Source organism: Gopherus evgoodei, chromosome 2 (assembly GCF_007399415.2).
Source record: "Gopherus evgoodei ecotype Sinaloan lineage chromosome 2, rGopEvg1_v1.p, whole genome shotgun sequence".
Taxonomy (NCBI): Eukaryota; Metazoa; Chordata; order Testudines; family Testudinidae; genus Gopherus; species Gopherus evgoodei.
In genome coordinates, this window is record NC_044323.1 from 89490986 (window position 1) to 89518633 (window position 27648).

Below are 27648 nucleotides of genomic sequence, written 5' to 3' on the forward strand. Positions count from 1 at the left end.
ACCCTCACCTGATGGTGATATGCGCCCCCTTGAGCTCTCCCGCATTGTCTGGATCTGCTGTTTCAGAACAACGGTCTCACTCTTCACCCAAATCCGGAGAAATTCCACCTACAGTCGTGGCTCCTACATGGTTCTATCATGGCAAAGTAGCCTGCTTGGAATAAGTTAAATGCATGTTATTAAACAGCAGGAAAGTGCCACACATAATACTTACCTTCAAAAATAGAAGAGATTCTCCTCCTGGTATCAAGAAAAACACTTGACATCCTCCACAGCGCTACTACCATTATTATTATTTAACTATGATTATTTTATACTTACTATTATTGATTTTAATAAAAAGTCTTTGACTACATCTAACTCAGTGTGAGCTTCCTGTCATACTTCCAAGGGTCCTTTGTAAATTCTGTGGAGCCTGATTCATGACAAGAACTTTTATCTTCTGATCAAACAGATTGGCGGCCTAAGACCCATATTACTTAATATTAAAGATTAATATTATTAATAAAATAAGATAAAATTAATACATTAAATTCCCATATTATACAAATGAATATTATTAGTACACCCTAAATCAGGCTACAGGGACCATTATGATCGTCTAGGTCTGCACAATGCAGGTCACAGAATCTCAGCCACCCACTCCTCTATCAAACCCCTAACCTATGTCTGAGCTATTGAAGTCCTCAACTTGTGATTTAAAGACTTCAAGGTGCAGAGGATCCTCCAACAAGTGACCCTTTCCCCATGCTGCAGAGGAAGGCAAAAAAAACCCAGGGCCTCTGCCAGTCTGCCCTGGAGAAAATTCCTTCTCAACCCCAAATATGGCGATCAGCTAAACCAAAGAGGAGACGGTTACTCACCTTGTGCAGTAACTGAGGTTCTTCGAGATGTGTCCCCCTGTGGGTGCTCTACTACCTGCCCTCCTTCCCTCCGTTACAGAGTCCACAATTTGGACTCTGTGGTAGAGAAGAACTAGAGGGCTCAGGTCGTGTGTGCTAAACGTGGCACCAACGGCACCATGAGACTACTACTGCAAACGTGTGACCCGTGCAGCCGCTGCCTACCAATAAATCTCGGATCGACAGTTGCCAGGACACACTGACCCTGAAGTGGAGCCGAGCACTCACAGGGACACACATCTCGAAGAACCTCAGTTACTGCCCGAGTTGAGTAACTTTCTCTTATTGCTTGATATCTGTCTTTCAAGGATGTTGTTTTAGCATAACTAATTTTGAACCCTCTGTGTGGCCTGTTTTTGCCAGGTTGTTTGTCTTTACTTGTAACTTTTTGAGAGTGTCACTCAGTACTACAATATTGTCAGCAAAGTCTGTCTTCTAGACATTTGCCATCTTTCCACCTTATACCAGTTATTATGTTGTTAATACTATATACTTCTTCATTAACCCAGTCTGGTGGCAATCCTACAAACAGCAATGATAATAGGCAGCACTGTTTCACGCCAGTGTGTCCATGTTGAACTATTTTGTTATCCGATTGTTCACCGTTACAGGCACTTGGCATTTCTGTACATGTCCTTGATGATGTTGATGACTTTAGCTGGAGTCCTGTAGGACTGAATGCAGCCTATTATTCTCCTCAAAGCTTTGTATCCATTGCCTCTGTCAATCTGTGCAGTACCACACTGCAAAAGGCTTTTCCTACAACAAAGGGTTATGTGACTCCTCCAGTTGTTAGTAAAATCACCCTTTTTGATATTCTGACAATGATTCCATGTTTCAACTGATCAGAAGGGGGTCTCTTTTTCCAAGACTTCATTGCACAGCGCTGTCAATTTCGTTAAGGTGGTGGTATCAAATGCTTTTAGCGTCTCTGTTCTGATTTGATCATCACTTGTCTCTTTGTTACTTTTCAGCTTCTTGATTGTGGACTGTACTCCTGACACCTTTCTGGACTAAACTTAATGTGAAGGTGCTCAGATTTGCATATTTCATTGAAGTCTGGTGCTAAAATGGGGCTGGATCTATAGAGATTCTTTGAAATGCTCTTCCCCTTTACTTTACATTTGTCTCAGTGTAAGCACTTTTTCGTCTTTCCTTTTTATTGGCCCGTTCCTATTCTGAAATTTTCACACGGGTTATAATTGCTTTTGTAAATGGTTCTGTGACTTCCTATCGTAGCAGCAGCTTCAGACTCAACTGCTAGGTATTCAACCTCTCTTCATTTATCTTTCCCTGCATCACTTTTCACTGCTTTCTTCTTTCTTGTACTCCTTCTTTGCCTTTTTCCAGTGTTTCGTTGGTCATATATTGTGTCATTACACCCCATATTCTTTATGGAAATATGGTTATGATATGGATATGGCGTAACTGCGATATATTTTATGCAAGATGGGTATTTTAAGGTATCACTGGAAAGGTTATAATTTACTAACTGTGATTATCCAATGCGTATGCATGTATCATTTCTGTATCTAAAGTTAGGAATATTGACTATGTAACAATTAAAACTGGGTGTGAAACGCTCCCCCAAACAGACCATGAGCCTTAATGAACCGTTAGGAAGAAACAATAAGACTGTGAAGGCATCCTGGCATGTAGCTGTGATACTACCAGGTCAGGTGGTCCTGTCACCTGGTACTAACATCATTTTGGACTTCTAGTAATTTCTACTAAAAGGAGGGGGAGGTCAAAGACTGCGAAACAAAAGATTCCTGCCTTATGTGAATATATGTAAGGCAGGGGAATAAGGAAAACAGGATTTTTCTCTATTGCCTTCCTGCCCAAGAAGAAAGACTGCTGAAAGTACCTGAAGAGACAAAGGAACGGAATGGTAGGAAGGGCAAAGGCTGAGTCCAGATGAAGACAGGAGTCTAGTCTGTAAAGAGAAATAACTGGAACTCTGAGCTACAGAAACTCTGCAACTTGCCTAAAACAGCAGTTAGAGTGAGAACATTATTCTTGGAACCAGTCTCTTTAAGATCTTAAGTTCTGTATACATTTTTTTGTTTTATTTGCTTGGTAATCTGCTTGTTCTGTTTGCTATCCCTGTGTAATCACTTAAAATCTTCAGTTTATAGTAATAACTTCTTTTTTGTTTGTTACTGAACCCAGTTTGTGCAGTTTCTAACTGGGGAGGAGGGGAAGAGGTTGTGCATATCTTCCTCCACATTGAGGGAGGGGGTAAATTTATGAACTTACGTTGTATAGATTTCTCTACAGCTCAAGACAATTTTATTTTGTGTGTACTTTCCAGAGGAGAGCTGCACTTGAGTGCTGAGTGATTTCCTAGCTGAGTCTTCTCATAGAGAGCTGTTTGCAGACTCCTGATTCTACAGCTGGTGCGTCCCTGTGTGTGTGTGTGTGTGTGTGTGTGTGTGTGTGTGTGTGTGTGCGCGCGCTGCCAGAGGCCGGAGAGCCTAATTCAGTAAAACAGGGAGAGAGAGCCCAGGCTAGTGGAGCCTGCAGGCTCAGTGAAATCCCAGTATATCAGGTGGCATTCCAGAAGCAGGGTCCAACCCATCACAGATACACTAGCAATGTATGTGATGAAAACAACTATTTAAGTCTTTACTGTCTTTTTTATAATCCTTGATGATTGGAGTTCAGGTGGTTGTTGAAATCTGTTATGAGATGTAATCTAAACCATTTGCCATCCATGAAAATAAGGCAATCTAGTAAAGAGATCCCAGCTTAAATAAATAGATACTGATGTGAATGCTAGAAAACAGGAAGGTTGCTTGGTGGTACATTCAGACAGTCATGAATACATTTTTTTTTTTCTTTTTACAGACTTTTTTCCTCTTACCTCAAATAACAGAATATTTTCCTGTGAACTGCAAACATTATTGTTAGTGAACTGGAACATCCAGCTTTCTGAGCAGTACTGTCAGGGCAGTCTTGTGGACTTCAAACACATCACCTTTATGATTTCTACTTGATTGGGAAGAAGTGCACTTGGATGTCTCTGAAGTCTACATTTTTGCGATGAGCTTTTTCCTGCAGGTTCTGCTTTGGGAACATTTAATTAAAAAACAAAAGTGCACTTTGTTTTGTGCCATTCACTGTAGAAATTGCTTTTGGGAATATAACTGCGCACAATGTATTAAAGTAAGGTTGGTTGTCTTTTCTTTTCTTCTGCAGATATTTTGCCCAAATCTGAAAAAGATTACGATGATTTGAGGAATCACGGCAGAAGTTTCACCTGACTTGGATGTAGTTCTGTAAGTAAATTTATAAATAGGACAAGTCTTACAAAACCAGTTTTATGCTCTGTTATGTCTCTGAACAGCATTTATGTTAGTGGTCTTACGTTATTGCAATAATGAATGAGAAGAGAATTTGACCCATAGAATGATTTGTATGACTTCAGCTCACATATTTGGGGAATGCCCAGTAATACAAATACAGACAAGGAAATAACCTTACGCTCAGGGATTAAAAATAAATTGGTAATATTATAATATTAATAATAATAGTGATTTAGATATTCCTAGCACTGTACAGATATTAATCTTCACAATCCTCCATATGAGATAGATGGGTGAGTGCTGCTGCTAGTTTACGGATGGGAAAACTGGGAAAGGAATGTACAGTATAAATTGTTGTAGCCAAGTGAGTTCAACTGCTTACTAATTTTTGAAAAAATAAACAATGTTGCAAACTATATAAAAATGGCAATATTAATCTATTTGCAACTCTTGACAGAATGTTGTAAAAACTTGTATTTTGTCCTATGTTATGAAACTAAACAGATCATAACCAAGGTCACTTTATGACCCACTTGATATTTACTTTGTGCTGTACAAAGACTCCCAGTGGAAGTTTAATACAGTTGCAGAGAAACCACACAAGGGAGCAGTTTGGCATCTAATTTTGGTCTTCATTTATATCACATGACCAAAACTAAACCTGTAAAGCCAGGGCAGAGACCATAGTCTTGCACTTTAAAATGTGGTTCTACTCTGACAAGTGACTACAAAATATAAATAGATAATGCCCTATTCAATAACTCTGAGTTCTGTATGAATTTAGTCTGGTTAGTAGCTATCACATCTTTTTATTACTGCAGTTAGCGCTGCAAGAACAGCACAGCTAGGGGGCAGAGAGAGATGGATCCTATTCTGGCTTCCACAACATCTACAGAATTAACTATATTTCAGTTGCCAAATTCTTTCCTCTATTAGACCATGATCTTCAGTGAGCTCCATTGTTCACAGATATAAATGATGGCAGAATGAGAAGACTGTGAGGCTACACAGATGTAACTTAGGGCAGAACTGGATCTGCAGAATCTTTATTGCAGGTGATTAATGCATTAGCTAGAGAGTTCACAAATTTTAGTCAGTTTTACTTATAAAATAAGCACATTTGATCCCGGGGTTACTGAGAGGAAATAAACACGAAAACCCAAATTGTCCTTTTATATTAATTACCTACTTTTCACATGCGTTGAGTACCTCCAGCTCCCACTGACTTCAGTGGAAGCCACAGGTGCTCACACTTCCAGCCCCCCACCCCCCCCGGCCAAAAAAAAAAGTCATCAGACCATACAACTATGCACTTTTCAGGGTGGGAAATACTAGTCCTACCAGAATAATTCCAAATCATCTTCATTTATAGATGGGAATTTGCTGACCCATGAGAAGCTTTTTAAAGCTCACAAATTAATTAGTAGGCTCCGTAGACATAGTCTAAATATATGTGAAGCAATATTTGGACCGTCTTGTGTAACAGACCAATCCAGATCTAGAAGATGTGGTGAGGGGCTTGGAAATCCACATGTGTTCCAAAGTTATTACAAATCTGCCTTTTCAAATCCCAGGAGCAGGGATATTTCTCTGAGTGCCTTCTGTTCCCATAATGCCACCAGCCAGGAAAGGATGTCAGGAGTGAGTCTAGATGGGATGTATGTGTAAATGCATAGTTGGTAGATGCTGGTGCTCTTTTAAAAATGAACAGTATATTACCCTGGCTAGAATGTTGGTGATGTCACTGTGAACACTAGGCAGCTGGCCACTCACCTTAGCTGAAAGATGATGACCCCTTGGGATTGTGGACTGTTGTTAGGTGCAATAGCTGAACACCTCCCTGTGTTGAACATTAGGTACAGCAGGAAAATCATCATGCTGCTGCACAACTAGTAAGCTAGTACTTTACCCTTCCCCCAGCACGATAGAGTACCAAATGTGTCCTCAGATGACTGCAGGCTTTGAATCTAATTAATATCACACTTAGACATCTATGACAAACTGCTACATCCAGCTACAGAATAAGATATGGTGTCTCAACCCATTTAAGCATAAACCAGATAGGAAACCTGTCTTAAACCACATTTATAATATAGTGACAACTGAAGGTATACAACATGACAGCCAAAATCTTAGTAATTTTTGTTACTTTGTAGTTAACAAAAATACGAAGTTCTTTCCTGCCTTTTCAGTTATATTAGGTTATTGTATTTCTGCCTTTACAGCCTTCTCATGAGAATTCATGAGTCCAGGTGCAAAATCTTCTTGCTTCCCTTTTACTGTGATGATGACATTGCAATCAACTAAAGATATTCTTCTTGTTATAAGTCTAAAAAGAAAAGTGAATAAATAAATATGATTTGCTGCAGACAAGAGGGCATGTACAATTTTGAAAGGCTGTCTTTTTGTAATAGCAAGTTGAATAGCATTTCAAGTTGCTTGTGTTCACTATGCACTGGTTACTTTGGGTTGCATTCTTTTTGTAGGTTTGCTTGAATTGATACTTTTTTATGCTGAAGTGCAGATGGTAAGACTCATGGATAGGCTTTGAGGAATGGTATTTATGTGAAGAAATTGAATATGTGCATTTGTCAACAAGCCTTTTTGGCTGTAGAGGGTTTGATTACGCAGGGTCTGCACTAATGTATATGGATCCTTATTGAATAAAATAGTACTGGTAACTTTTATCTGCATTCCCACAGATATGAATGAGGCATTGAAGAATGTTGCCAAATATAGCTATTCACTTATTTTCTATAATTAAGAGGGGGTGGGGAAACAGATCCACTTTTCGGCTTGGAAATCATCCCAGTTTGTTTTTTACAAAACCCTAAAATATAGTTTAAACCACCTCAGATGCACGATATACTAATGTGTGTTAGCTTGTGTAACTGATCTTGTTGTATTTGATGCAAAGATGTCAATACATTGCACTTTGATTAATAGTTTTAATTAAAACAACTGTTTCTTTCTATCTTAGCCTTTAGAAATTGGATGAAACTAAGCAAAGGAAAATGTTAAGATGAGTTTCTGGAATAATTTCCTAGTGGTGAGATCTATTATAGTACGTTAGTAGTCTGAAGAGAAACTGTTAATGGTCTGAAGAGAAATAGTAGAAGCCCCATTACATGGATCATTTGAAACTATACTGCACAAAGCATTCACAGATACCTTGTAGGCAGTGATCCTGCTTTGGCAGAGAGATTGGCAAGATGGCCTCATGGACCTTTGCCATTCTAACTTCTGTGATGCTGCAGTGCAGTTTAACATATACAGAAGTAAATCAGTCATCTTGTATTGTTGTAGTGTTTCAGCCTACTGAAATCTCTTATGTTCAATTTTATTTTTTCCTATTAAAAATTTAATATATAAACCTCTCAGAACATGTATAATGCTGTGCCAAAACAGCTGTTAACTAGTCATTTCTGGGCTATGTGTTTCTGCAAAACTATGTTTACTGGGATTACTTGCTATTTGAAAAATATAAATGGAACTGCATTTTTAATACTTATAATTAGAGGTATAACTGTCATATTATTTATGAAAAATGTTTTATTAGATTATTAATATATGCTAAGCAACGTACTTTCTGTTTCTTTATATCTTAGCAGTTGTCCATAGGAAAGACATATTAGTGCAGAAAAGAGGACAGAGATCTGGCAGCCTGGGCTTGCCTTGTTGTGGTAATAGCCTTGCAGATTTGGGATTCCTTAGGTCAATAGAAAACTGTCATGTTGTTGCACTGATGCACGTAGCCTTGTGGATGCAAACTGAGCTGCTTCAACCTTCTCCTGCAAAGAGAGCTGGGATATTGAGGATGGTCTTGGAGGCAGTTGTAGGTCTTAGGGTATGTCTGCACTACGGGATTATTCCGATTTTACATAAACCGGTTTTGTAAAACAGATTGTATAAAGTAGAGTGCACGCAGCCACACTAAGCACATTAATTCGGTGGTGTGCGTCCATGGTCCGAGGCTAGCGTCGATTTCTGGAGCGTTGCACTGTGAGTAGCTATCCTGTAGCTATCCCATAGTTCCCGCAGTCTCCCCCTCCCATTGGAATTGTGGGTTGAGACTCGAATGCATGATGGTGCAAAAACAGTGTCGCAGGTGATTCTGGGTAAATGTCGTCACTCAATCCTTCCTCCATGAAAGCAATGGCAGACAATCATTTTGCCCCCTTTTTCTCTGGATTGCCCTGGCAGACGCCATAGCACGGCAACCATGGAGCCCATTCAACTTTTTTTTACTGTCACCGTATGTCTACTGGATGTTGCTAACAGACGCGGTACTGCAGTGCTACACAGCAGCATTCATTTGCCTTTGCCACGATACGCGAGACGGTTGATCAGTGTTCTGTACCGTCTGCTATGCCATTGTAAATTGGCGATGAGATGCGGTTATCAGTCGTCTGTACCGTCTGCTACTATCAGGGCTGACCCAGGCTGCAGGTCGGTGGGGGCGCAAAGACAAAAATGGGAACGACTCCCTGAGTCAATGCTTTCCTTTTTATGTATCTAAAATAGTCAGTCCTGCCTAGAATATGGTGCAAGTGTACTAGAGAACCAGTGTACTAGAGAACCAGAGAGCACAGCCGCTCCATGTCAGATCCCACAGAAATGATGAGCTACATGCCATTCTAGGGAATGCCCCTGCAACAACCCCACCTGTTGTTTCCCTGCTTCCCCAACCCTCCTGGGCTACCCTTGCAGTGTCCCCACATTTGTGTGATGAAGTAATAAAGAATGCAGGAATAAGAAACATTGACTTGTTAGTGAGATAAAATGAGGGGGAGGCAGCCTCCAGCTGCTATGATAGTCCAGGCAGCACATTAAATGGTGTGGGGGAGAGGAGCCCAGCATGCCGTTGCTATGATCGTCCAGGGAGTACAGAATCTTTTCTTTGGACATGAAAGGGAGGGGGCTGATGGAGCTCAGTCCCCAGTTGCTATGATGAGGACGGTTACCAGCCGTTCTGTACCATCTACTGGGAATGACCGGAAGTCATTCCTATTTTTACCCAGGCGCCCCCGGCGTACCTCACCTGTGGCCAGCCAGGAGCACTCACGGGCTGATGATGATGATGGCTAGCAGTCATTTTGTATCGTGTGCTACCGGGGAGGGGAGAGGATACTGCTGTTCACTGCCGCAGCATCGCGTCTACCAGCAGCATGCAGTAGACATAGGGTGACATTGAAAAAAGTCAAGAAACGATTTTTTTCCCTTTTCTTTCACGGGGGGGGCGGAGAGGTAAATTAACGAGCTGTACCTTGAACCACCCCGGACAATGTGTTTGACCCTACAGGCATTGGGAGCTCAGCCAAGAATGCAAATACTTTTCGGAGACAGCTGGGGATTGTGGGATAGCTGGAGTCCTCAGTACCCCCTCCCTCCCACCATGAGCGTCCATTTGATTCTTTGGCTTTCCGTTACGCTTGTCATGCAGCACTGTGCTGTGGACTCTGTATCATAGCCTGGAGATTTTTTTCAAATGCTTTGGCATTTCGTCTTCCGTAACGGAGCTCTGATAGAACAGATTTGTCTCCCCATACAGCGATCAGATCCATTATCTCCCGCACGGTCCATGCTGGAGCTCTTTTTGGATTTGGGACTGCATCACCACCCGTGCTGATCAGAGCTCCACGCTGGGCAAACAGGAAATGAAATTCAAAAGTTCGCAGGGCTTTTCCTATCTACCTAGCCACTGCATCCGAGTTCAGATTGCTGTCCAGAGCAGTCACAGTGGTGCACTGTGGGATATCGCCTGGAGGCCAATACCATCGATTTGCGGCCACACTAACCCAAATCCGATATGGTAATACCGATTTTAGCGCTACTCCCCTCGTCGGGGAGGAGTACAGAAACCAATTTAAAGAGCCCTTTATATTGATATAAAGGGCCTCATTGTGTGGATGGGTGCAGGGTTAAATCGGTTTAACGCTGCTAAAATTGGTTTAAATGCGTAGTGTAGACCAGGCCTTAGGTTCATGTGAGGAAAAGGGTTTCATGGTGATTCTCACTGCAGTTATACAGGGTGAAAATGCAATAAGGAACTACATGGGAAGAAAAAAAGGAAACATATCGAAATCTAGCACCTTTTGGATCCTTGCATCCAGAGGGAGCCCCACTGATTTTTTTTTTGGGGGGAATTCTGCATGTGCACTAGGGACACTGCTAGTGAATCCCAATGCATAGGTTGGGGAGAGGAGGAGGATGGGACAGTAGCAGACAATGTATCTTGTTTATTCTGGCAGAAAGCATTGTTTTACTTAACCTTTTACCATATGAAGATATAATCTCCTACAGTATATATTAGTATAATCACCTTTCGTATGGTTTAGTTTTGTAAGGATTCTTTTGTGTGGTGTGTATACACACATACACATACATATATAAAAATAATATTGCACTATAGGGTCAAGCTAACTTTTGCTGTGGACATGGTTGTTTATTGAAATAGAAGTAAGAAACACCAATAAAAAGCCTTCTCTCTCTCTCTCTCTCTCTCTCTCTCGCTTTCTCTCCGAAATTCAGGATGTATACAGTATGCTATTTTATTTTGTGTGGTAATTATGTATTATATCCTATGCTGTGGTGTATATATACTATATGTAGGCAGATTGGAAGTCGCCTCTCCTTACTGAATAACACAAGGAGTTTCCACAATTTGAATAAACTCACAGTAGAAGGAACCATGCCAGACAAAACAGTTCCAAATATTCAAATACATATCAAAATGTATTAGCTTTTTATATACAAAATATTCATGACTGTTGCTTATCCTTTTTGTGGGCAGTTTTAAACAGGAATTTTGTCTTTTCTAAAGAAGGGGCCCAGAAATCTATTTTGTGTATTTCAATCTGTCATCAGAGTGATAAGTTCTTTACAGTTAACTCACTATTTAGCTAGTGCTGTGGAGGATAATACTGCATTCATTGTGTTCACTCATTCATGTGTGATACAGCATTTGCTCCATTTTCATCTTTTTCTTCACAGCAAGCCATTGACAGTGAGGTGAGAGTGGAGGCAGTTCCTTCAGTCACAGTAAGGTATTGTGCTTAGCTCAAACTGTACACCTTAAACAGTAGCAACAAATTTCAGGAAACCTTTCACGTTTGTTATCCCTTTTACTTATGTCATGGAAATGAGAACAGAGCTTGAAATGCCATATATATTTACAGTTATATCTCCTTTTTTTGGTGTTGGGAACTTTTTTCTAACTTCCTGCCAAAATTGTAGAGTGATTAGCAAGTTTTATATATCTTCTGTGTTAATTTGTTTTTAAGGAAAAGTCAGATAAAAGATGGAGTGGAAAGAAGTAGTTTTGTAGTTTTTCATAGTGGGTGTCTGACAGCATACTCTGTAGTTAAGGATTTAAAATTCTTTCTTGTTGGAACCCCTGTCTTTGTTAGCTCAGAACTTTTTAGAAATATTCACCTTTGCACAGAGAAAACATTTCAGTTCAACAGGTGAATATTTTTTAGAAGTCTGAGCAAAATCTGTTCTAATGTCTTTTTAGTTATGAAAGAGTGAAAATAAATAAATTTGTCCTATTTGTAAAAACTTTTTATTCATGTATTTACGTATAGCTACAACAAAAATAGTTGAGTGTTTTAATTTGAAACATGGTTATAGTCCTCAGTGAAGATTAATGTTTGTGCTTCATTTTGAAGAAAGATTTGTGTGTGTGCGTGCTGCGGCGCATGTGTGAACAGTATCTACTATAAAAAATACATTTCTTCCGAGCATTAAATCAAATTGATAGTAATTAACTCTGAACATGCCACAGTAACTTCTAGATTATTAGCACAGGAAAATGGAGGCCTTGCTTTTTCATATCTCTGCCCATTCTTTCTCTTTCCAGACTGAGAAACACAGTGTCAGATGAGAGCAAATCATAGGCTGGATTCTGATATCTTCCTCTGATTAAGTAGCACCTTACACCATGAGTAAATGACTTTTGTAGAGCAAGGTCCTCTACAAGAGTGAGGAAGGGTTATCAGGATCTGAGTCTATGTAAGGGAGATTTTAAACATCTCATTCAAAACACAAGCAATAAAATTTGCAAATAACTGTCTTAACATCAGCAAGAGGAGAAAATCATGGATGATGGAAAAAACCACCGTTGCCCACAAATTTTATGGTTTTCAGTAATTTTATGGAATAATCTGAACTTTCACTTAAATGTTTCAATTTTTTTCCTCTTCTCCTCCATTGGGGGCTTGCCATGACTTCAGCATGGAAAAGATTTCACCCACAATCATTGCAATGTAAACTGTTAGAAACTATCTCCAGCCAAGCACCAGTATTATTGGTAGAACTGGCCCCTCTCCACTTCTAGTCATGTAACTGAAGGTAGTGTGCACATCCAAATGTCTAATTGGGGCTATTTAAATTCTCACATTGTTAACCACAAGCAATTCCCTCTATTTTTAAATAAGCAAACCATCCCACCCCACAAAATTACATGAAAAAGTTGTTGTTGCAATATTTATCTCCACTACAAATAATGAACAGTTGTTGCTGGCAACTGGTGCAGTAAAATAGCACTGAATAGTTTGGCTGCTGGTGTAGACAAGGGACAAACTGTGTTAGCTTGTCTGTAGTATAGACAAGCTCTTTTGCACAGCAAAATCAGAAAAAGTGTGGAAGCACAGAATATAAGGTTCCTGAGTTACTGCATTACTCATAAGTAACGTTTTCTGTTCTTGTTTCTCTGGCCAAATGTATAGCCTAACAGGATATTGTTTGTATGTTGTTGACAAGTTAACATTAACTCTAGACCCTTAACATTTTTGGACTCTTTCTGATATTAACTGTTGTAATATTAATGTTTGGGTTAGCATAGTTTTTTATTCATTAGAGAAGTTTGACTAATACTGGACACATTAGGAAAAAAGATAAGCATATATTAAAATAAGGAAATAACAGATCAACTTGATCAGTGTGGCTCTGATTCAGCAAAGCTCTTAAGCATGTGACTAGTCTTGTATTTATTCAGCCAAACATTTTCGCACCTGAATTTAATCATGTGCTTAAGTGCTTTGGTGAATAGGGACCTATAGCAAGACTCACATGCTTACAGTTGACTACATATCTATATATTTTGGTGAATTGGGACCTATATTAATATTTCTGTGTGGCACAAAATATGAGACATAAAAAAAAGGATAATTCTATAAAACGAGGGATAGATGGCAGTCCTAGATGAGATAAAAGGTGTTTTTCCACCTTTAAAACCGTAGGACTAAAATATTAGATGCAGTAATTTAAGGTAGAAATCCCTCAAGCATTTTTTTCCTAGCAATAATAAATCTACTCAATATTTTGGGGATGGCTGGTTGGATCCATGACCCAGGGCCTTTCCAAAGCCCATTGAAGTCAGTGGAAAACTCCCTCTGACCTGGGCTTTGGATTTGGGCCTTAGTGAACATTTGGATGTTGTATTAGCCTGAGAGAACCATGTCAGGATGGCTGAGTTCCAGTTGAGTTAGTTTATGCTGGTGCTTAAATGCATCCCTGTGTTGGAATTTAGTACAGACAAAGATGGCATGGCATCATAGCTGATAAAGAAAGCCGACCCCAGGCCCAAAGGCCGGGTCTTAATCAAGTTAATAATCAATATCAAGGCCTTAGGCCTCAATCACACTAACATATAGCAAAGTAAAAACATTGATTTTATACTAACCCTCCTGAGGCTCACTTTCTGATTTTACTATATTATACACTACTATTATGTTACTTAATGCTGCTAAATCACAGAATGCTGCTATAAGGGGTTAACCTGACATAAAGTCCCTTAAAAAAACCCCCTCCATCACTGCCAAATAAACAGCTTGTGCACACAGAAAATTAACCTCTAATAAACTTGGCCGAACATGCATTTTGGGCCCAAGTTCCTCAAATTTGCTTAAGAAACATAGCTGCTGACACTGCAAGTAGGCGAAAACCAGGTGTCAAAGTCCTGACATTAACAAAAACCCGTATAAAGGGGAAGTTGCAAAAAGCAGGCTTGCAAATTAGCTCATAACCGGTATTGTAATGGTAAAAGTTTTGCAGATGGTTAAGAAATGTCATTATATTAACCAAATATGGTATCCTCGGATGTATAAGCTCGTATGGTAATTTGCGGTTTTAAGCTATATAAACCCAGGTATTATTGCTGTAAGGTAGAGCGACTTCCCTCTTGCTAGAGGTCCTGTCGTCTCTCCCTGCATATATGCTTGTAATCTATGATTAATCAATAAAGGAGCCTCAGGCTGTCTGATCAACTCAACTGACTGGTGATCAATTTCCACGACATAGCTAACCACCAGACTTTTTGGGGAAGGGTAGAGGAGAGGAGTGTTTTGTTATTGGGAGTGCAGATAACTTTTCTTGCTCCTCTTCATTTAATCAGAACATCCATGCGCATAATATAACTTAATCTGGAAAAAACCAAGGCAAAAGCCGAACACTGTTGGAGATCAGTACAGATTTACAGATGTATTTATAGACTACTTGGTGGGTAGATTTATAAATTTCATTTAAGCTTTATTTGATGCTGTAAATCAATCTAAATTACACAAGATATTGCAGTAAAAATCCCCAGTAGTAAATTTAGATCAATTAGATGCATCATATTTTCTTACAGGACAATTAATAGTTACTACCAATCATATAAACACACTGATATCCCTATATCCTACTTTACTGATTTTTAGGTAGAAGCTCTTCATTCAAAAGAATTAAATCAAGTCGATGGAAAAGCCCTTCTTAATTAATGGGATTCCATATTTTTATGATTTACAAAGTTATCAACCTTGGCTCTTATTGCTGTAAGAGAGCATAAAAACTATTCACACATTACATTTGTACACTACAAAATATGTCAGATTAATTCAAACAAGATGACCTCCTGATTGTGTCTTACAAGTTTATGCACAATTTTCAAAATTAAATCTCTCCTTGGGTTCTGTTACAACAATTACCAATATGTATAACCTGGCATGTTTTCTGCAGTGTGAATAAGGCAAATAATTAATGGATTTTAATCCTTCCAAGTGAGTGAAGTTGTGGCTGTTTTGATTGTGATTATGATACATGAAAATCTGTGTAGAAAACACAAACACATACGTTTGTGGACATTTTTTTCTACTGGAATTCTAAGTAAGTGTTGTATTTAATTCTGCAAAAAGCCACTGGCCCAGCAGAAAAGGCTTATAAAATTAGATGCTTATAAAAACAGGTAGTAGGCAAAATCCTAACCCTTGGTCCAGGCCCCTTTATGTCATCAAAAAAGGCCAGAGAAGCATAAAAGGAGCCCCAAAGACTCCAGTTGGGAAAAGATTCCCAAGGTGCAGGCTGGCAGACTGACAATATTCTGTCCTGGACAAATCTTATGGTATTAAGATAAACTTTAGTGAATTAAGTTAGATCCTATTGAATTAGAGTTAATACCTTTTTGGTCCATTGAATTCAAAATGCTGCTGTGTTTGTGTTATTATGGAAATGTATGTCTGTTTTCTAGAAGGAAGGGGATGCTAATGTACTTCCACCATTATCGACCCTTTGAAGCCACCCCACTGATGTGTATATATACTAGTTCAGACTGGATTCTCCAGGGACCAACAGACAAAGAAAGGATTTTTGGATAAATAGCCTAATTTTAAACTGTCTTAGGGCCTTCTTCCTTATCCAAATGAACAGGACCACTGATGCACAGAGACACCTAATTAAGGCGACCAGATGTCCCGATTTTATAGGGACAGTCCCAATTTTTGGGTCTTTTTCTTATATAAACTCCTATTAGTCCCACCCCTCCCATCCCCGTCCCGCTTTTTCACACTTGCTGTCTGGTCACCTTAGACCCAATCCTTAGCATAGGGTTGGAAGGAGTGGGCCTTCTGGGGCCTTTGAAACTGGGTTCCTGTTCTGAGCTGAAGCTGTGATGAACTTGTAATCACAGAAATCCCCTTGGGTGGGGATTTGAAAGACTGCTCCTGTCAGAATCTATGTTAGGATTGGGGTGAACTTTGGTAAGCTTATTAGCATGCAGGTAGGTTCTTTTATTGTTTTTTATATGTTTTCTCTGCAGTCCTTTTTTATCTTAAGAATAAAATAGGTTTGTATAGAAAGAACTGTGTGATATTTATAGCAGTTGACAATCACACTGCTATCAGTCTCTGAAGACAAAGCAAGCAGCTGTGCTTGGCTCTCTGTTGGGAATAAAGCATTAGTGGCAGGTAACTGTGCAGGTTGGAAGTACCCTGGTCAGAAGGGCGTGAGATGTGGGTCTTCACACAGGAAAGAAAATGGCTGGGATGCTGAAAGTCTTAGTGTGGATGCCCTTGCTGGACCATTGAGGGGGAATGCAGGTGCTATTGCCCTGATTTGTGACACAGGCACTGTGCAAAGTGCCTGCTTCCAAAAGACCCCTTTGCAGTATGTGGTGGAGTGGTGGCTGGACTTGAGGTGGGCAGGACATGTCACATGCAAGGCAACATCATATAGTGCTTCAAGGATTCTTGTCAGAGTTCCAGCCCATTGGATAGCCCTCAGAAGTTGCTGTAATTTAGACAGATATGTCTAAATTTACACCAGAGCCCTCTCCAGCCCCCGCAGCTTCCCAGGACCAGGGAAGCGCAAAGGTGGTTTAAAATATCTTAGTCCCCATTCACCTCCCCTGGGGTTGTGAATTCTGGCTTCACCTTATCCGCACTGTAGAGGATCTTACCCAAAACTTGAAGAAGAGCTCTGTATAGCTCGGATGCTTGTCTCTGTCACCAACAGAAGTTGATCCAATAAAAGATATTACCTCACCCACCTTGTTTTAGTAAAAGTAAGAGTAGAAAAGTAAAAAAAGTAGTTCAAAGATATTTCTGTTTTATAAGCATGGTATTCACATATAACTTCCCACTGAATTTAGGTATCAGTGTTTTCTCTAACTTTCACCATGTAAATAGATCTACTCAGGTTCTGAGAACTAATTAAACTAACACCAGCAAAGACATTATCTCAGTCCTCTCCAAGTCTGTTTCATTGAGGTTTACACTTCAAAGCATTAAGCAAACTTTGCCTTTTTATGAACATTGAAAACATTACTAAGCATGGACAATGTGAGGCCTTGTCTACACCCAAAACTTGCACCTTTTTCATCAAAATAGTTTTTCAGATTGTTTTAGCTAAACCTTTGCAAACCTCTGCATGGGAACTCTTATGTCAGTTTATAAGTAGGTTATATCTGTTTAACTTAGTCTCATGCAATTTTTGTGTATAGATATATTTAATTGGAGTTGAAGCTCATTTAAAAAACATTGGGCTAAATTCAGGTCTAGTTCAACAACTGCAACTTAATGTTGTACCTACTTCCTGCACTTAGCGCATTATCTTCATATCTATCCTCTTCCTGGCTAATTTTCTCCTTATCCAGGACAGTTAAAATGAATTTGGACATGCAAACTAGCAGCTGAGACAATTCCCACTCACGTTAGCTTCTTGTGGCTGCTGTCTGAGTGTTCTTGGTGGCGATCCTTTCATTCTGGAATTTGCTTCCAGCACTAGTCAGGTAGAGCTTGAATATGGAGACTTTTAGGATACTGTGAAAAGCTCATTTGTTTTCTGAAGAGCTTATTTAAGGAGGTGGTCTGTTTTTGGGGGGAAATGTCCTTATTTTTCTGGGGAAAAGGCAAAAAATATGTTTTTATATATGCTAACTGTGTTAGGATGCATTTTATAAATCTAAAAATCAGAATAAATACAAGTTTTATTTCTTATCGGTACATTTTATCTGTGAACTTTACTTTGAATGATAGCATGGTTGCTTGAGATGTATAGAGTTCCCACAGACTGAATCTCCATGTAATGAAGGTATGTTATATATGTGTGTTAGGGGTAATGTAACACTGGAAAATAGCTTCTGCATGAGGAGTAGATTCTATCGTTGCCATGCCATAAAAAGAATAAAGATTCCATGACTGATGTTCATTGAGAGTCCTTTTGTTGGAAAAAAAAAAATAGAGTAACACCTTATTTAAATAATTGCGTAATTTTTTGCTATTTATATTGAGTGCTGCCATTATTTTACATTGAAAAACCCAAACAAACTAGATATTTGCAAAATAGAAAACAAATCTAATGTATTGCAATTGGATAAAATAAATTAGTTTGGCTGAATATTACCAAGGAATTTTGATAAACCATCTCACTTTTTTCTTCTCACTAGCTGTGAGTAGGCCTACCATTACATTTTCATGGAGATTTCTTAGCTGCTAGTTATAGTGGAACTGTGCAAGTGCAAATCATGATTGAATGTGATCATTTTGCTAATGATGCTGGTTTTAAAGTTATAGGTAGATTAATGTGGTGCTTCTGTGTGTAAATACCTTTTTACTTTCAACTTACTTCAGATCACACTACAGAGCAGATTGGCTGTGCAAAAAACAAAATTATCAATATGTGTACAACCTCCTTTAGCACTGACCCATGACCAGTTCATCTTTGGTGATATAGGTAAAGTCTTCTTTTACTGTTACAAAGTATTTTATAATAAATTGCTTTAGCTGGGATTGTTTCAGCCTTATTCTAAAATTTACTTAGTGACCCTTTAAATAGACATGCACCAAGCTAAACTTTTGACACATTGATGAGGATGATTATACTCTGTTTTAAAAAAAGAAACATGAGTGGCAGTCACAAAAAACCAACAGAATGTTAGGATGTGTGCAAAATCAGAAAGATAGACAATAATGCTGAAAATAGTTTATAATCAAATAATATAATCGTATGTACTAATTTGCAAACTTTACTGGTCCTTCTGCCTCAAAAAATATGTGGTATTATGGTTACTGTGGCTGTACAAAGAGCATCTGCTGAGCGAGGAGAAGGTTCAGTTACTTGTGCCCACTCAGGCCTAAGCTTCCTTCTCAGCACTGCGCACTCTGGCTTCCTTACAGCCTCTTTGAAATTCAGCCAGCTGCAGGCTGCATTGCTTTGAAAATTGCAGAGGGAACTGCAGGCCCCAGAAAAGTGTCCTAGGGCCTAGATCGGGCTCATGGACCATATGTTTGACAACCCTGCTCTAAAGCATCTAACATTGGTCATTGCTGAGACAGTATAATGGAATTAATAGATCTTTGGTCTCTTCTGGAATGCCAGTTCCGATGGTCCTTCCGCATGTTCCCTAAGGAACAGAGAGCTGATGGCTCTGATGCTATGACCTCAATATAGAATTGCATTTGTATTGAGTCTATCTTATGTTTGCTGCACAGTGACATTTCACTGTTGCATTTTAAGAGAGTTTTGAACTGAACCATCTTGTTTTGCTTTTAATAATATAATAGATCATAGATTATTAGTGTTGGAAGGGACCTCAGGAGATCATCTAGTCCAACCCCCTGCTCAAAGCAGGGCCAATCCCCAAATGGCCCCCTCAGGGATTGAACTCTCAACTCCCTGGGTTTAGCAGGCCAATGCTCAAACCACTGAGCTAATATATATTGAAGAAAAAAATTATGTACAGATTTGATTGAATCAGTTTGATGGAAATGTATAATATAACTTAACCTGAAAATACACCTCTACCCTGATATAACGCTGTCCTCAGGAGCCAAAAAATCTTACTGCGTTATAGGTGAACCTGCGTTATATCAAACTTGCTTTGATCCTCTGGAGCGTGCAGCCCCGCCCCCCCCCGAAGCACTGCTTTACCGTATTATATCCGAATTCGTGTTATGTCAGATCGCGTTATATCGGGATAGAGGTGTATTTCCTTAAGTACTGGAAAATGTTAGGTTTTCTTTCATTGGGCGTATTTATTTAATGTACTTTGTTATTATTTGTAGAGTCGTGCAGATCTAAAGCTGTAGCTCTGTCTGTCTTTCTGAAGGGGAATTGTCCACCAGCAGAGCTGGAAGGAAATGCTGTGGCTTCCTATAGTATGCCCACAGGTGAGCAACATGAGATTTCAGAGTTGTTTTTTTGTTTGTTTTTTTTTAAAAAGCTTTTGATTCCCTTATGGTTCTTCTTTCTTTCTTTTTAATTTCTTTACAATATTTTAAAGTTAATAGTAGTGTGCTGAAGAATTTGGTCTCCTGTTGTTTTAGTTAATATTTTATATAGCACCATTAACTTACCCAACCTGATTACAGCGTTAACAATATACATTTACAACTTGGGAAACAGACTTCCCATGTGCTGTCCCAGCAATTTGCTTCTATCCTGACCTGAGAGGGACCTCCTTTAGGGGTGAGAAGTTAATTACCTCTTTATGACCATTCAGTCCTTGACCTCACTGCAGAGGCTGCCAGCAAAAGTGACAATTACTCTCTTTGCACAGAGGAAGAGGATTAAATGGTTGCTGGGACTGATTATTCCTTTACCCTGGTTCCCTTTTAGTCTGTGGAATAGCATTTGTGATTGTTTTACATGTTTAGAATAAATTAGAACAAAATGCGAATTGTTGCATTTTATAATGACCTAATGACCCCAGGCCATCCATAGTGACACAACAGGTCGGTTTGCCCTGACATCTATTGTCTTTACACATCTTGCTGGCTAATCAGATGTCATCTAAGGACAAGAAGCTAAGTTGAATGATCCATGTCATGTCAGGATTGTCTCTTGTTTAAACATTACTACACACACTGTTTAATTCTCAGTCAGAACGTGTGTGTCTGGGAGAAAACTGAGTGACATTTTATAATACTGGTAAAAGTGAGTAAGTGGAAATACATTGATTTGTATCAGCTGAAGATTTGGCACCAAATCTGCTTTCTCTTTTCCTCCTTCCCCACTGGTTGCAGGAACAGAATGGAAGGCATTTCTCCCTCAGGGAATCTTTGTTTCATGTGCTCAGTACTCCCCATACTACCGTGTGTATGTTAGGTAGTATGGGAAGCAGTATTCCTGTAATGAGTGTTTTTCTTGATCTCAGGAAGCCTAAGGACCATTGGATTCTACAAGAACCATAACCCTCCTCAGAGGCTCTGAGAAATACATATACACAATACTAAAAAGTGTTGAGGACAACATACTTTGTTTTCCTTAAGAAATTAAATACGATGTCATCCAAGGCATTCTTCTGACAGGCCTGGGATTTACATTCTGAAGGAACTGAGTCTGCAAAACATTTTTGCTAGTGAACTCTTAGCTATGGGATTCCTCCTCTCTGGTGGGCCATTAGAGCCTGAGTTAGCAAAGCATAAGAGTTGGTTAAGCATTAATTTGAGACTGGATCATCACTGGAGAAGTTTTTCCTATGATGGATTGGGACAGTTCAAGGCAACATGCTGTGTTTGTGCTACCTATTTTGTCAGTTTGAAATGCAGTTTTATTTGTAAATCTGACTATAAAAATGGCTCATTGTAACACAAATCTGTCCTCTTCAGGCTAGATTAGCTGGGTGTACAGAGGGTAGAGGGCAAAGGATACTGCCCCATGCTCCAGATCATCTGTGCAAGCAGCAGACACAGTTCCAGTTTCTGCACTCTAGGAATGTCAGAGACTGATGGCTTCTAGTGACTGAGCATGCAGTACCTTCCTAAGAGCTCTGTCTAGGGTCATGTGGACATGTCTGCGGACAACCTCTGTGCAATTTACATGTAGCTCTGTGCTAATCTGGTCTTAGGTTTCTTGAATCATACCCCCTGATTTTAGTAATGTGCATTTTTACTGCTTTTTTGCTCCGATTAGCCCTGCAGAACCAACACAACAAAGAGAGAGTGAGCTGAATACTTATTTCTTTGCATTATCTAATGAATTATTTACTTTAGTAATAGTTAATAACAATGAAAGAAAATACCCCAGTTGACTTTCAGATATTGAGCTTGTAGGCCTTACAGTTAGGAAACAAATACTTGTAACCTTGAGATCTTTGAGAGAGATCAGAGATCTTTGAAATCAAGTAATCATAGAACACTATTTAGCCATTTTATACAGAATCACTTTAGAATAGGACCACACTTGAACATGTTGTGTTTAATTGTGGAATTTGCCCGGCGCAAGGTGCATAAAATAATTAAATAAAATAAGTGACTTAATGGTTCAGAAGTTCTGTTCCATCATTAGGCTTGACTAGTTCAATAGAATTGTATACAAACACACTATTCCTGTTGGAATTTGTAGAATCAAGTCCTCGGATAACACTTAGGTTCCTGAAAAAATATTCTTTCATTGTCTCATTATATCTGAATGGGAACCTTTCATTGGAATGGATTTTTGTTTGTTTAAATAATCCAGCATTGTGGGTCAAATTTATGGTTGGTGTAACTCTGTGGAATTCAATACAGTTTAATTTAATTTGTTTCTACTGAGTTGGATGGAGTTACACGAGGGATGAATCTGGCCTTTTCTGGTTATTTTTGGTTAGTGTTACATCTTACATATTTAGACACACTAAAAAAAACACTCATTGGATTTTACCTTTAACAAAAATTACATTTATTTTTTCTAAACTGTTAATTATTGTATCTCTTCTTTGATTCCTGTTTAAATAATATCTTACATATTCTTGCTTTTTTTTTCTCCCTTCTTCCTGTTGCTGATTATGTTGTAGATCTCAATCCTGAAGGTGAGTGAAATAAAAGATTAAAACTGGACAGAGTGTTATAACTGACAGATAATTTTCAGTGAATGTACTTATGGAAGTGAACTGTGAATGTACTTTTTAGGAGGTGACTCTTACAAGCTTTTATATCCTCCTTAGAACAATGTGCTGGCATGGCACTGCTCTAGGGGTGACTGCTGGGAATTATGGGAGAGATTGAGGCTTAGACGTAAGGGGAATGTTATCCATAGGACAAGTAGAATGCACCAATGATGACTTTTTTATTGACTTATAGTATATTTTCACCAGCATAACATTGAAATCTACAATATTAAAGTGTTGTATTCCATCTTGACGACCGTGATGGAAAATACAATTATATTATTATTGCTTACTGTATCTTTAGCCACATTTCCTCTTACAGTTCTGTCTGTAGCTCATCACCTTCAGCTGAATTTAAGCGTTATTTTATTTAACCTTTCTTATTGTGAAAAAGCCTTAGGATTTGAACTGGTGCCATGTTATCTGTGCACAGAGGGAAACGGTAGCTCTCAGAGTGTTGTGAATTGCCTGCATTCATCCCAGTTCTTCTTAGAACTGTTTTATGGAAGGCTGAAAGTTGATTTCTAGGTGATTAAAAATACTAGCACAAATGTTGTTCAAAATATAGCCATGATTAGGACAGGTATCATGGCTTCAAGTGGTGCCCAATGGTCAAAGTAACATTAAACAGGAGGATAAAAGAGGATTAGAAAGATAAGCTGAAAAAGGACAGTTCTTGAATTTGGAGGCTCCTTGTTGTCTGGATATGTTTAAAGCATATATGAAGTCCCTGTGGGATATACATTTTTTTGCTGATCTTATAAGAAATGTATTGGTTGTAAATTCCACATTCACCCCAAAAAGAAAGAGAAACCCCAGTTTGGGGGTCAGCTAGGAAGGAAGTCTCCAGCTGTTCGATTTCCCATTGGAGATAGGGTTGCTTAATGGGCATGTGTTTGACTTCTCTCTCTCTCAGCCTCTTTTTCATTACCCATCCATTTTTAGCTGTCTGGGAGAGGTAGAGCTGAAGCTGCTGCAACTAGTGAGTAGGTAAATTAGACGGCTAGTGGCGCCCTTCCTTCTCTCTCTTTTGCTCCTGGTTTTGCTGAAGAAATAGAGGTACTCCAAGAAATAGAGTGGCTCCATCCCAGGGAACAGGATGAGGTGCTCTACAACCACAATTCAGCCTCTCTAACACTCCCTACAAAGCAGGAGAAGTGGTTGCAATGAAAATACTGTTTGTTTCCATCTGTTCTGGAGAGTGAGGCCAGCTACCTGGGACCCAGGATGGAGAGTAGAAGCAGGAGTATTTCAAACCATCATTGTTACTAAGAATAGCTCTGCCTTACTGCATAGATGTGTTTATTTTAAATGCAATTTGATAGGATCAGACATCTCTTAGAAATGAAGATCCACACCCTGCAACCTTTACTCATATAAGTAGTTTTTACTCAAGCCAATATTTCCCTCAGTTCAAGCATGAATAAGATTGCAGAATTTTGCCTGAGGATGTATTTATGGTAGCATTTATTTGGGCTACTACAATGAGTACTGCAGTAGTTAAATTGAGCTCAGTCCGTAACAGAAAGGTCATACATTTTTGAATATTTAACATTCTGAATGCAGACTCAGCTATTTCTTTCACCACACAAGGTCTTTTTACAAAGGTATAATTAAGATTAATGCAGTTACTTTCATCTTACATGCACACAATGTATTATATTTCAAAGAGATACTATTTATATGATGATCTGTTCTGGTTACATTGTCAATGAGCAACTCTGCTTTTATACATGGGAAAAAATTGTTATCCCATATGCTTTGTTATCCATTATTACTGTATTTAAGGTGCATGGCGTGTGCAAAGTATATAACACAATGGTGGACGAGGATGACACAAGGCCTGTTACCAGACATAATAGAAAGACATCAAGGAAGTTCTGGCTGCCAGACTTTGGTGCTGCTTTGGATTTCCTTGCTCCCATGTAAAATTAGTCTAGCATGCCCAAAGAAGTGTTCTGAAAGAATTCTCCAGTATAAATGTTATACTCTAGGTCAACCTATGGCACGGGTGCCGAAGGCGGCACATGAGCTGATTTTCAGTGGCACTCACACTGCCCAGGTTCTGGCCACCAGTCAGAGGGGCTCTGCATTTTAATTTAATTTTAAATGAAGCTTCTTAAACATTTAAAAAAACTTATTTACTTTACATACAACAATAGTTTAGTTATATATTATAGACTTATAGAAAGAGACCTTCTAAAAACGTTAAAATGTATTACTGGCATGCCAAACCTTAAATTAGAGTGAATTAATGAAGACTCGGCACACCGCTTCTGAAAGGTTGCTGACCCCTGCTCTAGGTATATATATATTTAGCAGCTTTTGGCTCTACTTCCCTTTGATTCTGTGATTTTTGGACTCTGTCTGTATATACCAGAGATAACTGAAATTTTTGTTTCAGGAAGTAAAGTTCTGTCATGTTTAGTTTTGATTTGCATTTCCTTTGCTCATGTTGAAAAAATATTATGATGAGGCAAACTGAGAACTGGAGATCCAAGAGCAATTGGGATGATAATAGAAAAAATAAACTTGTTTTCAATATGAAAGTGTTTCAAAATCTTTGTGGCAAATTCTGTTAAGTATTTCTTGTTGGCAACCCTCTGAAATGTTTCAAGATTTAATATCAAGACTTTGTTTCGCTCAATAATGACATAATACAAATCTGGTTCTTCTAGTAGATTATGGAGAGATTTGTAAGAAACTTATGTAAAGTTTGTTCAAGTCAACGTTTTGAAAATTCACAAGTTGATTGAGAAACAGTTTTCAGCAAGTGTCTCTGAAACCCTGAAATCCCCCAGTTTTTAAGGCTTGTCTCTGTGTCCCTGACAGTTTCATGTAAACAAGTTTTATTGTGATTTTTGTAAAGTGCTGCAGGCTTACCACCTGGAGGCACTACCAGACAGCGGTACTAGTGAAGTTAACAACAGGGCAGCTGAATGCATGTGTGTCTGTTACTTGGCCTTGATACCTAACCCAATTTTTCAAGGCCTCCCAGTGACCTTGCCTCTGCACAAGTCTGTGAAGCAGCCTTTCTTGCATGTAGAGCCAAATCCATAGGTAGCAAGAAAAAGAAGTGAGATGGAGGGGGATTCTTTGGCCGAGGAGAGGAAGGTTGAGCTCCTTTTTCATTATTACCTTCCATGCGTGCTTCCCTGATGTCTATAATAAATGTCACTTTCCTGCCTTCACATCTCCTCTGTTCCCACCCCAGCCATGAAAGGGGTCTTAGTTTATTCACTCTGAAAATCTGGTCATGCTAAACGTTTAGATTAAATTAAGACCTGCCCAACTAATCATCTGGAATGGTTGTGGAGATCAGGGGACTTTAGGACAGAATGAGTGGTTACTGTTACTGTGAAGCTGTTACCAGTATCAGCATGGTAGACCTTTGTGCATACACAGGCTTTCCCCACATGAAAAAACAAACAAAGATTCCCCTGATGGATGTTTTGGCAAAGGAAAGTAGCATCTGTCTGCTCGTTAGACCAAGGGCTTCCCATTTTACAGCTTCTAGGACTTTTATATTATATTATATTTCAGACTTGGTACCAATTTCAAAAGCATTGAGTCTTAGTTTACATTTGTTCATATTCTTGACAATTTCTGATTTGCATTTGAAAATATATTTAAAAAAATCATATCTGTTAAGAAAAGTGTGTATTTCTGTTATGAAGTATAATTTTTCTCCCATAGTCGCTGAGTCCCAATAATGTCAAGTGTAATTTTTCAGCAGTGTGTTGCTAGTCAAAGATTGTAGCCAGTTCTGTCCATCTCTGCTTCTTTACTGCATTACCAAATGGAAGATAAACTTTAATATGCATTTGAATAATAACTCAGTATTGAAGCTGAATAAAAAGTGACTTGCCAGTTTCTTCAGTGCCGCCATTCATTTAATGAATAGTTACCAACAGGAGGTCAATGTTAATTGAATGTCAATTTTAATCAAAATTCAATAGCTGCCATTGTTGTTTGCAATGTCGTTGTAGCTGTGTTGGTCCTGGGATTTTATAGAGACATAGTGGGTTAGGTAATATCTTTTACTGGACTAACTTCTGTTGGTGAAAGAGACAAACTTTCAAGATATAAGGAGCTACATAGGCCAACCAATCTTCTTCATGCTTCCCAACATATACAAACAATGGCTGCCTCTGTGAGTCGTCAAAGCATGTAAGGACACATGATATACTCATGTGCCTCAGGACTCCATCTTGGGCCAGTAACTTTCCACAGACAGGGGCTGTGGACTTTGTTGGAGACAGTAAAATTCCTTACATATGGCATAGGATATAAAAAGGCTCCTCAGATAGCTCCATTTTGTCTTTGTTTTCTGCTTCATTTCTCTGGACTATTTGTAACAAGGAAGCTCTAAACAAGGACTGATGACCCCCAATCTGTTTGTGTGATTCCAGATTATCACTGCCACAAACCTGATATAAGGACTTTGCAATCACTAGCATGTATATGATCTACTAACCATTTATAACTTTCTTCTTGTTTTCTTGTATTAATAAATCTTTAGTTTTTACTTACTAAGAGATTGGCATCAGCGTGATTATTGGGTAAAATCTGAATTATATATTGACCTTGCTAGGTGGCTAGTCTCTTGGGATTGGAAGGACCCCATAACTGATTACATTGGTTTTCAGTAACCACTCAGCATAAGTCTGGTGTCTGGGTGGTGAACCAAAGGTTGGAATGCCTAGGCAGGTTGTATTTTAGACTTCTTGCTAACCAATGTGGTGATACAGAAGTTCACTTGGTATAATCTAATGATAGAATAACCACAAGTTTGGGGTGAATCTGCACCATTTCT

General features: G+C 38.9%; 1 protein-coding gene across 1 annotated transcript in view; it reads left to right on the plus strand.

Annotated features, from left to right (window-relative positions):
- Positions 1-27648, plus strand: part of BBS9 (Bardet-Biedl syndrome 9) — a 493194-nt gene that overhangs the window by 89354 nt on the left and 376192 nt on the right. Inside the window, 7 exon segments of the mRNA XM_030549388.1 lie at positions 4104-4144; positions 4146-4183; positions 7925-8057; positions 11204-11221; positions 18595-18697; positions 20029-20133; positions 22740-22754. Coding sequence (XP_030405248.1) covers positions 4104-4144; positions 4146-4183; positions 7925-8057; positions 11204-11221; positions 18595-18697; positions 20029-20133; positions 22740-22754 — 453 coding nt within the window.